Source organism: Rutidosis leptorrhynchoides, chromosome 1, assembly GCF_046630445.1.
Source record: "Rutidosis leptorrhynchoides isolate AG116_Rl617_1_P2 chromosome 1, CSIRO_AGI_Rlap_v1, whole genome shotgun sequence".
Taxonomy (NCBI): domain Eukaryota; kingdom Viridiplantae; phylum Streptophyta; class Magnoliopsida; order Asterales; family Asteraceae; genus Rutidosis; species Rutidosis leptorrhynchoides.
Window position 1 is genome coordinate 17,924,263 of NC_092333.1, and position 17,360 is coordinate 17,941,622.

General features: G+C 35.0%; 1 protein-coding gene across 2 annotated transcripts; it reads left to right on the forward strand.

Moving 5' to 3' along the window:
* The first annotated feature begins 2,288 nt into the window (after nucleotides 1–2,288).
* LOC139886404 (DNA glycosylase/AP lyase ROS1-like) lies at nucleotides 2,289–17,083 on the forward strand. Of its 2 annotated transcripts, none has more exons than XM_071870218.1 (21): nucleotides 2,289–2,394; nucleotides 3,256–3,862; nucleotides 4,551–5,831; nucleotides 6,181–6,585; nucleotides 6,715–6,805; nucleotides 7,202–7,847; nucleotides 8,000–8,079; nucleotides 8,185–8,269; nucleotides 8,361–8,452; nucleotides 8,526–8,594; nucleotides 8,757–8,793; nucleotides 8,869–8,951; nucleotides 9,404–9,632; nucleotides 9,739–9,995; nucleotides 10,095–10,131; nucleotides 10,209–10,266; nucleotides 10,361–10,500; nucleotides 16,161–16,226; nucleotides 16,315–16,429; nucleotides 16,630–16,668; nucleotides 16,780–17,083. In XM_071870218.1, the coding sequence occupies exons 2-21, from the start codon at nucleotides 3,385–3,387 to the stop codon at nucleotides 16,899–16,901; spliced, it is 4,410 nt and encodes a 1,469-aa protein (XP_071726319.1). In that variant the 5' UTR covers nucleotides 2,289–2,394; nucleotides 3,256–3,384; the 3' UTR covers nucleotides 16,902–17,083. The 2 variants fall into 2 exon arrangements, with proteins under 2 accessions (XP_071726319.1, XP_071726320.1); XM_071870219.1 differs by lacking the exon at nucleotides 2,289–2,394 and adding an exon at nucleotides 2,950–2,997.
* The last annotated feature ends 277 nt before the right edge of the window (nucleotides 17,084–17,360 follow it).

The window sequence follows — 17,360 nt, forward strand, 5'->3', positions numbered from 1 at the left end:
TAATATTACTAACGAAATAATTTTTTTAATATAATTTACGATATTATCATTGTTATCATTAGTATTATCATTTAAAAATTTATTAGTATTATCTTTTCTAATATTATAGTTATTATTAGCATTATATTATTGTGTTATTATTGTTAGTATTATTATTAAGATTTCAAGGCTATTAAACATGTTAATAAGATAATTATATAATAAATGATGTTATATTAAAGACTATAGAAATTGATTATAATTATATGAAAACGTGTAAAATTATAATTATGATTACAAATTAATGTTATAAGAAACTATAGTCGTTAGTATAGAAATTAAATACAAAGATCATGATTATTATGACCATGAACGTAAAGGTTTTTATAATATTGTTAAAATTATAAATATAGAAATTTTGATTATTATGAAAATGATTATAATTTTAATCAAATTATGATTTAAAGGAATTACTAAAATTATTATAACTATTATTATCATAGTATTATCATACAACTAAGTATCATTATCATTATTAATATCATTATCCTTATTAACATTATCCTTATTACTTTTATCATTATTATCATTATTATTACTAATATTAGTATTATCAAAATCATTAATTCCACAAACATATGATTCTTCATATAAAAATATATTTAATATATAACTTAACTATATTAATATTTTTATATATAAAATAGATTTATTTAATTAAGTAATGAAATATATAAATTATTAATACAACAACTATATCATTAATAATAATATGTATATTTGTTCGATTACAAGTATACGTTTTAATATATAAATGAATGATATAGGTTCGTGAATCCGAGGCCAACCCTGCATTGTTCAGTTGTTCAGTTTCGTCATATGTATTTTTACTACAAAATACAGTATTGTGAGTTTCATTACTCCCCTTTTATATATATTTTTGGGACTGAGAATACATGCGCCGATTTTATTAATGTTTTACGAAATAGACACAAGTGATCAAAAACTACATTCTATGGCTGAATTATGAATATTGAATATCACCCCAACCTAATGATTAGGAAACGGGTATGGCCCCTAATCGACGCGAATCCTAAAGATAGATCTATGGACCTCGACAAGTCCCATCCGGGGTACGGATGCTTTAGTACTTCGAGATTATTATTATTATACAGACGAGAGGTTCTGTTTGGGGATATTCTATGCATTAAAGTTAAGTCGGTTATCAAGCGTTCACCATATGAATGATTTTTAATTCGCGGTTTACGCGTGTTATTTTTGTACTCGGGTTATGTGTACAATTAAATATATGAAATCTTGTGGTCTATTAAAATGATGGAAATGAATGTTTATGATAAACTAATGAACTCACCAACCTTTTGGTTGACACTTGAAAGCATGTTTATTCTCAACGTATGAAAGAAATCTTCCGCTGTGCATTTGCTCATTTTAAAGATATTACTTGGAGTCATTCATGACATATTTCAAAAGACGTTGCATTCGAGTCGTTGAGTTCATCAAGATTATTATTAAGTCAATTATAGTTGGTTATATTATGAAATGGTATGCATGCCGTCAACTTTCGATGTAATGAAAGATTGTCTTTTCAAAAACGAATGCAATGTTTGTAAAATGTATCATATAGAGGTCAAGTACCTCGCAATGTAACCAAATGTAATGTATTCGTCCAGATGGATTAGGACGGGTCATTAGATTTTCATATGAATTTGTACTTTGCACGATCAATATTATCAGTATTTCATTCTACTATCGTGTTCTCTCATTTTCTGCACTTTAATTCTTATTTATTGTATAAAGTGAGAGTCTGGTGTTCATAGTTGTATTACTGTGAACTAATAGTTTCACTATAGGCTATATAGTTTTTTTTTTTTTGTTCGTATGTAAACAATAAATATGATAACACGTTATCATTTTTTTTGGTTGAAGGTTAAAAAATATAAATGTTTATATTAATACACCTTTTGAAAGTATATAACCGACACTGATATATATATATATATATATATATATATATATATATATATATATATATATATATATATATATATATATATATATATATATATATATATATATATATATATAGTCTACATACATTGGTACATTTGAGTAGCTTTAAACTTTATTAAATTTTACAAAGTGTTATTTACTTTATTTAGAAAAATTTTCTAACAATAAATAAAAAAGTTTGTTATAAAAAAAGATTCCCGGGAAAAAAAAAGAAATAATGAATAAAAAAGGCAGTCCTGTTTTCTTTTATCTTCTTCTCACTTTCATCTCTCTTTCTATTTATCTATGGAGACACACACACAATAATTTAACACACTTTCCAATTTCGCCGCCGATCACCGACTCACACAGATCTCCGGCCACTTACAAACTTCGATTAACAAGGTTAATTAATTAGCTAATATACTTTTCTCGGACTTAATTTTTTCCACCATTTTTTTACTCACGCAAAATGTTTTTAATTAATTTGTGTTCTTCTCTTACTGAATTTGCGTTTCTTTATTTCCTTTTGTTTGACCGTTGATTTTTTTCAGGTTTCTGTCCGTACTACTATTAGTTTTCTACTATTTCTGAGCTGAAGGGGATATTTTTGTGTGAATTTAATGAATTTGACCAACCCAATTAATTTTTATTTTTATTAATTATTATATAGTAGTAGTTGAATTTAGTTACATTATCATGTTTCTACAGAATATTTTTCCAAAACTTTAAAATTAAAGTGTGTATACAGAAATAACTCAATTAATTTTGTTATATATATTAAAAAATAATTCTTTACTTGTTCTTCACAGAAATAACTAAATTAATTTTTAATTTTAATTTCAGCCATGGAACATGCATAAAGAAAAAACCCAAAATTAATTTGTAAAATAGTTTCAGTAGTGTATTTAGTTATCATGTTTTTGCATCTTAAAGTTATTCAAACAGTTATCATTTCAGAAGAACAAGATTATGCTGGTTAATTTTTTAACCAAGGAACAAATTTAAGTAAGCTGCATTCTTAAATTTGTAAATTTATTCTTTTTTGATTTCTACAGATATCACACTAACCCTTTGAAATAGGAGTAATCAATTATATTTATACTTTTTAATTCATGCATGAGGTCTTATGTTCAGGTTTAGTGGTTTATTAGTTCCTATTTAATTGTTACTTTTTGCATGAACCCATCAGTTTCTGATTAGACAGATTATAATTTATTTTATTATTTATTAATTAATTAATAATAGTATTTCCTGTTTCTGCAGAATAATGTCTGAAAAGGGGTGCGAAAATCAAGAAAATTTGGCACTGTAAAAGCTAAAGATTTCCCCCCTTCTGCTTATAGTTGGAGAAAGAAAGTTTGGTAATTTACCATTTTGCCCCTGCCATATCAGATGGATATGAGGAAGGATGGTTCATATCAAGGTTACCCAGTTCAGGTTCCATGGGCTGTACCTACTCCTGCCAGTCATGATTTGTTAGACCCGAAACTGAGCTGCGAAAACGGGTACGAAAATCATGTTAATATAGCCAACATTGGGACGAGTTTCGGTTGCTGGGACGGTAGTAATGTCGGATTGCGAAGTCAAATTTCTGATCATATGAAGGGTGGAATTTATGATACTTTTCTTATGGATAATAATAATTGGAGTGGTATTCCATGTAGTCATCTGCTTGCACTTGCAGATGCAGCAACTGTCACCAAAGCTCCTGGTGGCAGTTGTCCCAGCACTAGCGGTGGCACTAGCGGTGGCATTAGTGGTGACGGTTGTGGCAGCATTGGGGATGACGGTTATGACAACATTGGTAGTGTGGACGTGCAGTTTCGAAAACAGGATTGTGGAAGCAGCCGTAACCTCGAATTGCAACAATGTAAGTATCGTTTGTCCCAACTAAAGCTGGTTTGACCAATAAGTTTGTATCTCAACTTAAAACTATGATAGAAGTTTTATTTGCCTATATTGCTATATAGCATATAAGCTGTTCAAGTTTATCACATTATACCAATACGAGACGAGTTGCTACATATCGTCCTTTTAAGTTAGTGATATCGTTTTCTAGCGGTGGTTTTGGCACCACCTTGGTGGGCCACTATTCCATGAGGACATGACCTACCGCAACAATCTGTGTGCTGAACCATTCAGAGTTGCTGAACCATTCAGGTTGCGATCAATTTCATTTAATATCCTCCTTAACCTATATCCAAAACACTTATCAAACAATTATATTCTTTTATTCATTCATTTATTAGGTTAATATATTGATTTTACATCATTCATGGTGTTCATTAGAATGATTATCAAACAATTCAAGTTATTGTTGTTCACAACCTAATTCAGTCAGAACTTTTGAATAATTCACAATTAAAACCACTTGGCACTTAAATCGTTCTGTTTTATCAAACGCACCCTAAGTTTTACTTCTCAACTGAATGATGCATACTAGTCATACCCCTACTTAATCTTTTTATTTGCGTCTAAGATGTCTTTTTTAGCTGCTTTGTGTAGCATGATCAGTTATTCTTGGATTATAGCTAACAATCTTTGTGTGATATATGCAGATACGCAGCCTGAACGAACAAGGTTCCTGTTCGATCTAAATTCTCCACCAATATTAACAGATCAACCACCACAGTTGATCACAAACATCTCGTCTCAATTAACACCCGTAACACCAAAACAAACCAGAAAGGTCGGGCGCGAACGTATGGTGTCTGATATAATAAATGATCAGCCAGAGCTATTTATAGAACAAACACCTGACTCTGTTTGTCATTCGGACGTAGATGAAGACGTTGAAGAGGTGTCGAGTGACGATTTAAATTTGAAGAAAACACCACAGCCGAAACAAACAAGACGAAAGTACAAATCAAATATTGTTATAGAAGGGGAACCCAAGCGTGCGAGAAAACGCACCCAAAAACCGGATGGTTTATTAACAGCAAAAAGTAAAGATATCTGGGAATTGGAGGTAGACGAAGACTTTGAAGAGGATTCAAGTGATGATTCAAGTTCAAAGAGAACGGTGCAACCGAAACAAAGAAGACGAAAGCACAGACCGAAAGTGGTTATAGAAGGTGAACCTAAAAGTGCCAAAAAAGGAACCCCGAAACCAGATGGTTCATCGACAGTTAAGAGTAAGGATGTCAAAAAGAGTACGATTGAAAAGTCAATAGAATTGACCAAAACTCGACCAACGAGGACTTCTTGCAGGAAAAAGATCTACTTTGAAGACGAGTGGGATTATGAGGGGACTGAGATCGAGATGATGTACGAAAGTCAAATATTTGGCCCAATAACTCCAGACAAATTAGACATAAAAGACGAAACCAAGAACATATGCACAAGAGCAAAACGTAGTCTTGAATTCAGTCGATGTGAATCCTTAAGTAGTTCTGATACATGCTCTGATGAAGATGCATTGGGGATTTGTAACAAGTCATTGAAAGAATATTTACCAACGTTTACAAATTTTCCTCCGTGTTACAAGAAAAGGAGAACCGAAAAGTATTATAGTTCTATAAATACCAAAAGACTTGCATTTTCTTCTGTACGGTCTCCTGAAAAGTCAACTGAAAAGTCAACGGTAAGTAATCATCAATCTTACAAGAGTACGTCCGATTTTGGTCGTGTGGATAGTTTTAGAAAGAAGAGAAGTAAGGGCGTTAGACGGGTGCGTGATTTGGCCGAGTTTGCTGGATTGATCGAGGGTAAACCGAAGACGTGCATGGAGTTACTTGCTACCGATTTTAGCGTTGATTTTGTAACAAAGAAACGAACCAAGAGAAATTATATCGTTCCCTCTTCTTCATATCATAGCAACCGCTTCTTAATGCAAATTGGTAAGTTCTTCGTAGAGTTAGCGAGGTCAAATTTTAAACTCGAGAATGGGCAGATAAGTTGAAAGTCAACAAAAGTCAACATTCTATTTTTTTCAAATATTCAGATTACTTAAGAATGGGCAGATATGTTGAAAGTCAACAAAAGTCAACCTTCTATTTTGTTTTTAACAAATATTGAGATTTTTGTAAAAGCATTGGTATTTTTAAAAATGATTAATTTCATTATGCTTGTTTTGACCCTTACTAGATATGCCAGTTCAACTGACCTGTTTTAATCTGTTACCCGAGCTGCGCATTTTGACACTAGTGATTAATGAAGAGTTGATTTTTTTCATTGCACTTAACACAGGTTTTGATTCGAGTTTAAGATGGAAAAAAACATATGATATCGATGCACTCATAAACCAATTTGATAACTTGGGTCTCAAGGATCGAGTTATGGAACAAAATCGGCGTGCCCTTGTCCCATACAAAACGAGATACCGAGAAAGGAATAGTTCTCTTGTTTTATATCAGCACGATAGAAGTGTTGTTCCTTATGATGAGTCGTATGATCCGTTTAAGGGAAAGAAAGAACGTCCTAAAGTTGATATCGATGATGAAACAACTAGAGTTTGGCGGCTATTGTTGGAAGACATTAATAGTGAAGGTATAGATGGGACCGATGAAGATATGACGAAACGGTGGGAAGAAGAACGGAACGTATTTAGTGGACGAGCGGCTTCTTTTATCGCTAGGATGCACCTTATTCAAGGTACGAACCATCTTTTACATAGTCAATATGCATGTAAAAGCAACATGCGTTCAGCAGTTTTTTCTTATATAACCATTCTGCTTTTAAGTAAACAAGCAGTATGTTAACATTAAGATGAAATCTTTGTAGGGGATAGACGTTTCTCAAAGTGGAAAGGGTCTGTTGTAGACTCGGTCATCGGGGTTTTCCTTACCCAAAATGTATCTGATCATCTCTCCAGGTAGAGCAAATACCATGCCAGCAAAGTTGGAATATAAGGGTGGCAAGATGGGCGGGCCAAGTTGAATAATGGGTCAAAGGAGGTCAATTTCTAATAGGGGTCAAATCAGGTGGGGTTTACCCGAAAGACTTGTTGTCCATTTTCTAAAATTTTCTATAATCAGTTAATGGTTAAACACTTGTAATAAAACAAATGATCACATTAATAAGCCAAAACTTGTTTGAGTCAGCCCCTATTATCACAAAAAAAAGTATTACATTGATAATGAAAATACATTTCGGAAACTTTTTAACCCATTTGAGATTACGAAAAAGCCATATCGACCCGTTTAATAAATGAAAAGGTCAAAATTGCCACTGGAATCAATATCATCAATTGTATATCATTGCCATGCAGTTCGGCATTCATAAATCTAGCTGCAAAATATCCCCCGAAGTCTGAACCACTTTGTGAAGACAAATTAAGCATATCTGTAAAAGAACCATGTGAATCTGATCAAGAAGAAACACTGCTTGATACTGTATCATATGAAGAAAAAGAGGCTGTAAACAGCAATGAATTGGAAAGTATAAGTTACTCATCACTCAAATATAACGAGGGAATATCATATGAATTAGAATGTAATAATGAATTAAAAGAAGACGGAACAATTAAACACGACGAAAAGTGTGTGAGTGAACATAGTGAAATCTTAGCAGAAATTGTAGGCAACGATATAGACAATTCTATTGTGGAAAAAGATCAGAAAATAGAGATAGAGAATTTGTCAGGTGAGATATTAGAAGACATCGAGTCGAATCTGAATGAATATGAAGATATTCCGAAATCGATAGGTATAAAGAAAAGAAGAATCAGAAATGGAAAGAATAAATTCGATTGGGATAGTTTGAGAAGAGACGCACAAGCGAAAAAGAAAAGAGTAAAAACACCGAATACTGCGGATTCGGTGGATTATGAAGCGGTAAGACGTGCGAATGTCGATGAGATATCGGATACCATCAAGGATCGGGGTATGAATAATATGCTTGCAGAAAGAATTAAGGTACCCATCTTTTTTTCTGTAATAAATAGAGGTGGCCAATTATACTCATTCTGTTATTAAAAGTGTGTCATGGTTGGATTTTTATTGAAACAGCATAAATTGTTTAGTTATATCTAAACATTATAATGGAAACTCTGTACAACTGTATATAGGCCTTTTTAAATCGACTAGTAAAAGACCATGGAAGCATTGATCTTGAATGGTTAAGAGACGTTCCACCTGATAAAGCCAAGTAAGACAAAAAAACATCGGTTCTGTAGTCTTCGTATGAACACATCATGCGACACTAATGTTGATTTGTTACGTATGAAAACTCACTTACACCGTTTGATCTTAGGGAATATTTGCTAAGCTTTAGAGGTTTGGGCTTAAAAAGTGTGGAATGTGTACGGCTACTCACGCTTCACCATCTTGCTTTTCCTGTAAGAAATACGATCACTACAAAAAGCTAATGGTATATTAAGCTATATATTTTATCCTTAAAACTAACATATTCGGTATGTATTGAACTAGGTTGACACAAATGTTGGACGTATAGCTGTTAGACTCGGATGGGTCCCACTGCAACCGCTTCCCGAGTCTCTTCAGTTGCATCTTTTAGAATTGTGAGTATCGAATCTGGTTGCAGCTGCTTATTCGGGATTATGACAGAATGCTAACACGTGTGTTTCTACACAGGTATCCGGTTTTGGAATCGATCCAACAATATCTTTGGCCACGACTCTGCAAGCTTGACCAGAAAACTTTGTAAGGCAATTCTTAATAGATGTGTCAAAATGGGCGGGGCAGGTTACGGGTCGAAATAGATCTGTACTGAATAATTTGTTTGTTTAACGTCATTTCATTTTGAAACCAGATGAACATAGAAAATCCAACCATTTTAGCTAATTTTTGTTGCATAATTGACAGGTATGAGTTACATTATCAGATGATTACTTTTGGGAAGGTAAAATCTCATCAACACTAGCAATATAACGTAGACCCTTGAATGATGCCAACGTAAGTTCATTTACTTTTGCAGGTTTTCTGTACGAAAAACAAACCAAATTGCAATTCATGTCCATTGAGAGGAGAATGTAGACATTTTGCAAGTGCATTTGCAAGGTTCAATAATCTTCTCTCTTAATCCTTGATTGCAAAATGGGTCAGGTGGGTTCGGAAATTATTGCTAAATGGGTTCAGTTCAAAACGGGTCAAGGAATTCGTACGAAATTATAATTGGTTGGCTCAAAGTGACATGAAACACTGTCCAAAATTAGAATTTATATGTGTTCAACAATTAGCATGTCAAATTTAATGTAAAAAATCTTTTTATTTCAACAATAATCCTTTTTATGTGAAAAATGATTTGTGAGGTTCTAGCATTCAATTTACACTTGAAACCATTCCCCTTTCAGCAAATGTTACTATTTCACCCGTATGACTAGTTTGTGGTAAAATTTGACCCGAGTCAAGCAACTTACAAGTAAATAGGTCGAAAATCCCACCTCTCATCTACTCCTTTTTATCAGTGGATTACCAATTACTAACTTTGCATCATTAAAATGTCTGAGTAGTGCAAGACTTCCATTGCCAGCACCGCCAGAAAAAAGTATCGTAACTTCAGCAGGAAAGAGAACACCTAGTCAAAGTCAAAATCAAAGTCAAAGCCAAAGCTCCACTGAGCTTCCCGATCGAGACTACCTTTCACTACCTCCTGCTAATCAGTATCTGCTACCAGATTCTGAAGTTCAACATCAGGATCCCATTATTGAACAGCCAACAACACCAGAGCCCACAATCGAGGTACTGATGAATCCCGAATTACCGTTTTACCTATTAATTATATACAAACGGAACTCAAAGTTGTTACCTTTAAGTTTGTTGTAATCGATATTTTGGTTTTAATCAGGTACCATTAACACCCGAGGTCGAAAAGATACACGAGGAATTTGATATAGAAGACTTTTCTGAAGACCCGGATGAAATACCGACAATCAAACTCAACATGGAAGCGTTTACTCAAAACCTGCAAAATTTTATGGAAAATAATATGGAACTTGCTGAAGGTGACATGTCACGTGCCTTGGTTGCATTAACGTCAGAAGCTGCCTCACTTCCCACCCGAAAACTAAAAAACGTTAGCCAGCTAAGAACCGAGCACCAAGTGTAAGTTCATTCTTATTCTAATCCTTTTTCATTTATAATATCTTATATTTTAGTAATCATGTCGTTACATTTAATAACTTGACCGTATAAATGTTACAGCTATGAGCTTCCAGATTCGCATCCTCTTTTGGAAGGGGTAAGCATACGATTTGTAGAACATGACTATCTTTTTAAGTAATGTATGTTTCTCAACATACGTTTTTTTGATTTCAGTTCGACGTGCGAGAACCTGATGATCCTTGTTCGTACCTTCTTGCAATTTGGACACCCGGTAAGTACGAAATAATACCATTTTGTGACGTGAAAGAACATTTTGGCACTATAATTGGTAATTTACTTCATGTGTTTGTTCCTCTTGATATCAGGTGAAACTGCAGAATCTATTCAGCCACCAAAAGGACAGTGTAGCTCTCAAGAATCTGGTACGCTATGTCTCAAAGAAACGTGTTTCTTGTGTAACAGCATACGAGAAGCAAATTCAAAAACCGTTAGAGGGACTCTATTGGTGAGTATAAAGTACAGTTAATGCTATACGGATAAATAGTATAAGTGTCAAAACAGACGGGTTGGGTTGGTTGAGTAACAGATCAAATGGGATTGGTTGACCCAAAACACTTACTTTTCAATAAAAAATTACTGTAAAGTGTTGTAAAGTGTGTTACAATACATAAGACATACGTATACACATTTAATGTTAGTAGGTAGTCGGTGCAATTAATGTAGTTAGTTGAGACGGTGCAATTAATGTAGTTAGTTGGGTTGGTGCATTTATTGGACAGTCAGGTCTTGTATCTCGGGTCTATATATATCCTCGTTGTATGTTGTAAATATGAATCAATTAAGAGAGATGAGATTACAGAGTTTTTAGATGTTTGTAAATGTTAAATTACATGGTATCAGAGCGTACCTGTTATTGTTTGAGTCTGTAGTCACCACTGTCATCACCATCACCACTGTCATCACCATCGATCGTCACTGTCAATAAAAATTGGCCACTTTGATGTCATTTTCTGATCTCACCACCCCCGCCAATCGATTCAGAAGTCCTCGAATAGCAAACCCTGAAATTTAATTTGAATTCCGGCCACCACAGAACCCACAGGCGTCGCCTATCTCCGTCGCACCCCGTCCGTTCACCTGCGTGTGAGAGCGCGTGTATCACTGTTCACTGTCGATTGTTTAGTCCGAGTGTCTGTCTCTTGATTCCGATCATCTTTCCGGTTGCTCGCTGAAGGGAAAAAAAAAAGGGTCGGCTGTGTTTTTCTTTTGGTGAAACTCAATCTTTCTGGTACTCTGGTTCTCTATCTTCTATTATATCCACTTAGCAAGTGGAGTTAGATATTTATTTATATCTTCTATTATATCCACTAGCAAAGCTTAAAGCATATTTATCCATATTATTTAATATTTATTTTAAGCTATATTTTAATTTTAATTTAATTTTATTTCAAAGTTTAAAAAAAAAAAATGAGCGATGAAAAGAAAATAGATGGTAATTTAAGCGAGACTATTCCTATTGCAGCCCGTTTGACCGACAATAAACTTAATGGGTCTAACTTCTTTGAATGGAGTAAGACAATCCGTGTATATCTTAGGAGCATGGGAAAAGATTCTCATCTTACTTCCGAACCTCCTAAAGATGACACACGGGATCTGTGGCTACAAAATGATGCCAGACTCTTTCTTCAAATTATGAATTCCATTGAATCTTCGGTTACTTCTTTGGTAAATCATTGTGAGTATGTAAAAGAGCTTATGGAGTATCTCGATTTCCTATATTCCGGAAAGAGCAATATCTCTAGAATATTTAATGTGTGCAAATCTTTTCATCGCGGTGAACAACACGACCGATCTCTAATGGCTTATGTTATGGAATTTAAGAAGATATATGAGGAGTTTAATTCTGTAATGCCTTTGAGTGCTGATATTAAGACTATGCAGACACAACGTGAGCAAATAGCGGTCATGAGCTTTCTAACTGGTTTACGACCAGAACATGATGCTATTAAGTCCCAGTTTTTGAACGAGTCTACAATTCCCTCTCTTCAAGAAACATTTGCTCGTGTCCTCCGTCACGAGGATGTTAAAACACCTCAAGTTTCTGAGCATAACACTGCTCTTATCAGTCGTGGAGGATTTAGAGGAGGAGGGAGGTCTCGTGGTGGCTATCGAGGAAGTTCGAGAGGAGGCCATACTGATAGAATAACGGAAGAACCTACTAATTCTGGTGTGGAGTGTTTTTATTGTCATGAACTTGGACATACTAAACGATATTGTAAGAAATTGCAAACTCTAAATATGAGGAATAATCTCTCAGCACATGTTGCATCTTCCTCCACAGTCACTATCTCTGCCAACGAGCATGCTGAATATACACGATTGAAAGAATCTGTGAAACCTACTACTTCAACTGTTGCTTTTGCCGAAACAGGTAATGACACGTGTCTCTTATCATCTGCCTCCAAATGGGTCATTGATTCTGGTGCCTCAGATCATATGACAGGTAATAACCATCTTTACTCTGACTTCAATACACACTCATCTTATGTCACAATTGCAAATGGTACCACCTCCCCTGTTCTTGGTTCCCGCACTATCAACCTCACTCCATCTATATCTTTATCATCCGTTTTATGTCTAACCAATTTCTCATTTAACCTGCTATCCGTCAGCAAACTTGCTTGTGACTTAAATTGTGTAGCCTTACTGTTTCCTGACTCTTGTATCTTTCAGGATCTCTCGACGAAACAGATTATTGGTAAAGGACGTGTATCTGATGGACTTTACATACTTGAAACTACAACAAAAATTCCCCGGTCACTAGTATGCTCAAAGTCATCCTCTCCTCTTATGGTGCATTGTCGGTTAGGTCATCCTTCTTTACAGAATTTGAAGAAACTATGTTCCGAGTTTTTTGGTTTATCCTCTTTATATTGTGAGTCTTGTCAGTTCGCTAAGCATCAGCGGGTCCACTTAAGTCCTAGAGTCAATAAGCGGGCTGCGTCTCCATTTGAATTAGTACCTTCTGATGTTTGGGGTCCGTGTTCTGTGACATCAAAATCTGGTTTTAAATATTTTGTTACTTTTATTGATGACTACTCTCGTGTTACATGGCTTTATTTAATGAAAAGTCGCTCGGAAGTGTTTACTCATTTTTGTTCCTTTGTTGCCGAAGTAAAAACACAATTTCATACTTCTGTTCTAACTCTGAGAAGTGATAACGCAAAAGAATTTCTCTCAGAGTCATTTAAATCATATATGCTTCAAGAAGGTATCCTGCATGAGTCATCATGTGTTGATACACCAGCACAAAATGGGGTTGCGGAACGGAAAAATAGACACCTTCTTGAGGTGGCCCGAGCACTATTATTTCAAATGAATGTTCCAAAACCTTTTTGGGCTGATGCCGTATCAACTGCGTGCTTTCTTATAAATCGCATGCCGTCTGAAGTTCTTAATGGTGATATTCCATATAGTATCTTATTTCCTACAAAATCCTTGTTTCCAATCGAGCCTAAGATATTTGGTAGCACTTGTTTTGTTCGAGACACCTAACCAAATTAGACCCTAAATGTATTAAGTGTGTCTTTCTAGGATACTCTCGTCTTCAGAAAGGGTGTAGATGCTTTTCACCAACTCTCCAACGCTATGTTGTTTCCAGAGACGTCACATTTCAAGAAGAATTACCGTTCTTTCCCACAACCATTTCTAGCAATCATGAGGAGAGTGATGACTTATTGAGATATAGCATAAAAGTTCCCACACCAGATCCCACACCATCAGAACAAACTGACCATTTTTAATATATATACAGTCAACGTCCCCGTCCTACATCAGTGCCCGCTCCTGAGCTACAGTCATCGTCGGTAGATCCTCCCGGTGAGTCACCGAGTAATGATTCTAGTGATATTCATGATACTCAATCTTTCGATTCTGATTCTGATATACCGATTGCTCTTCGAAAGGGTAAACGTAAGTGTACTTATCCTATTGCTTCCTTTGTCTCTTATGATAAATTGTCCGTCTCTTCTCGTGCTTTCGTTGCCACTTTAGATTCTGTCTTCATTCCGAAACTGTTGGTGAAGCTTTGGCTCATTCTGGATGGCGTGCTGCTATGATTGAGGAAATGAATGCACTCGATCATAATGGCACTTGGGCATTAGTTAACTTACCTGTTTCTAAAAGGCAATTGGTTGTAAGTGGGTCTTCACGGTAAAGGTTAATCCTGATGGTTCTTTGGCACGGTTGAAAGCTCGTTTAGTTGCTAAGGGATATGCTCAAACATATGGGGTGGATTATTCTGAGACCTTTTCTCCTGTTGCTAAACTCACATCTATCAGATTATTCATTTCTTTAGCTGCTACATATCAATGGACACTTCACCAACTTGATGTGAAGAATGCATTTTTACATGGAGATTTGCAAGAAGAAGTCTATATGGAGCAACCACCTGGGTTTGTTGCTCAGGGGGAGTCTGGTAAAGTATGCAAATTACGAAAAGAAATTTACGGTTTGAAGCAATCTCCTCGTGCCTGGTTCGGAAAATTCAATGCGGTAGTTAGAAACTTTGGCCTAAGAAGAAGTGCATATGATCACTCCGTATTCTTCGCTTCATCAAACTCTGGGTGCATCTTGCTTGTTGTTTATGTGGATGACATTGTAATTACTGGGAGTGATAAAGAAGGAATTCACAGGTTAAAAACATTCTTAAGTACTCAATTTCTAATTTCAAACGAAGGACCTTGGTCCTTTGAAATATTTTCTCGGTATTGAAGTCTCTCGAAATAAAAGAGGTATTTTCTTATCTCAGAGAAAGTATTGTCTTGATGTGCTCAGTGATTCTGGGATGATTAACGCAAAAACTTGTGAAACACCAATGATACCTAGTATAAAGTTAAAAACTGACGAAGGAGAACTTCTTATGAACCCATAAAAATATAGAAGGATTGTCGGCAAGCTAAATTATCTTACACTCACCCGTCCTGATATTGCTTTCCCGGTGAGTGTTGTTAGTCAGTTCTTGTCATCTCCGAGAACCTCACATTGGGATGCTGTCACTCACATCTTAAAGTACTTAAAAGGTACACCACTTAAAAGGTAAACCTGGTCGTGGTCTTTTATACCAGAATAATGGTCATCACACTATCGAGGGATTTTCTGATGCTGATTATAATGGTGATCCTGCAACTAAACGGTCTACAACTGGTTATTGTGTCTTCGTTGGAGGAAATCTTGTATCTTGTAAAAGTAAGAAACAAAATGTGGTATCTCGTTCAAGTGCAGAATCTGAGTATCGAGCCATGGCCCAGACAACTTGTGAACTTATTTGGGTTCGTAACCTTCTTAGTGAGATTGGTTTTGCTCAGTCTGAACCAATGAATTTGTGGTGTGATAATAAAGCAGCCATTCATATTGCAAGCAAACCCGTCTTCCATGAAAGGATCAAACATATTGAAGTTGACTGTCATTTTACTTGAGAAAAGTTAGAAGAAGGAATTATTCAAACACCTCATATAAAAAGTAATGAACAGTTGGCTGACTTATTCACCAAAGCATTACCTAGAAATTGCATCCGTCAGTTTTGTGACAAGCTGGGCATGATCAATATCTATGCTCCAGCTTGAGGGGGAGTGTTACAATACATAAGACATACGTATACATATTTAATGTTAGTAGGTAGTCGGTGCAATTAATGTAGTTAGTTGAGACGGTGCAATTAATGTAGTTAGTTGGGTTGGTGCATTTATTGGGCAGTCAGGTCTTGTATCTCGGGTTTATATATATCCTCGTTGTATGTTGTAAATATGAATCAATTAAGAGAGATGAGATTACAGAGTTTTTAGATGTTTGTAAATGTTAAATTACAAAGTGAATATGATTACGTAATTCCATTATATCTTTGTCCCAAAATAATAATTCCATTATAACCATACTTTGGACAAAAGTTTTGAAAAGGCTTGTTTAGTAAGTGTACACTTAGGAGTTAGGACGACTCTCTCGTGTTGAAGCAACTTTTTTTTACGCGTTTTACCCATTTGAGATGAAACATAACCTAAATCGACGGTAAATGGGTCAAAATTGCTACCGTTATAAATTAATGTCATTAGGCTTGCACATATAGGATGTGTATATCTAACTCCAATCTTATATGCATGCCACGACTAGATACCATGTCGAACTGCTATGAGAGGGAGCTTCCCATTGAACGGCACATACTTCCAAGTTAACGAGGTAATTTGTCAGATGTCAAAAATTACCACCGTTAAAATGAGATGTTAATGTTGTTTTTCTCAGAAGTATTTTTCTGGTTAAAATGCAGGTGTTTGCAGACCATGACTCTAGCCTTAAACCAATTGACGTTCCCAGATTTTGGTTATGGAATTTGCCAAGACGAACGGTGTACTTTGGGACTTCTATACCGACAATATTTAGAGGTAAAATGAGACAAGGTTTACATATATAATAAGGCAATTTGCACTAAAGGTACCAAGCTATGGTTCCAAACTCCATTTTTTTTTCTCTCATTAAAATGCCCCATACCGATCCACGTCAGCATTTATACACATGGCTGCTGAGATGTCAATTTAATGACCAGATTATATTAAACAAGTACTTAACAACTTGTATTTACCAGGCTTGACAACAGAAGGTATTCAATACTGCTTCTGGAGAGGTATGTGTAGCCAACACTAGCTTTCTGATACCTAATCTGTTTATATACATAATCAACACTATACTACATTTGTAATTAGTTTAACTAAGGCTAATGATCTTAATATTGTAGGATTTGTTTGCGTGCGGGGATTTGACCGGAAGTCACGTGCACCACGTCCACTTATGGCCAGACTACACTTCCCAGTTAGCAAGTTGAAAAGAACAAGAGGAGGAAAACCGGAGGAAGAGTAGATATAAAAAACCGTCGTATAAAGGAAGAAGCATGCATGCATATTCATTTAGTGGTAGACAAGACTGACTCTTCACATGATTCATTGTTTAGAAATAGTAGACTCCTGACTAACTTTGGTTACCAGATAGGTTGTGATGCAGTGCTTCTAATTATTTTTACTATATATATATATATATATATATATATATATATATATATATATATATATATATATATATATATATATATATATATATATATATATATATATATATATATATTTTTTTTTTAATTTAACATTTCTTTAGAGATTCAAACATCATAGTGGATGTGTTCTCATATCTGTTTTAGGTTCAAATTTCAGTGCATATATTGGGATGGCCTTTGGATTTGGGAAGGGTCGAAAACAGTTACAGTGATATCATTGTTAGACCACATACATCTAAGTAATAATACTCGCTCTCCCGGTAGACTAAACA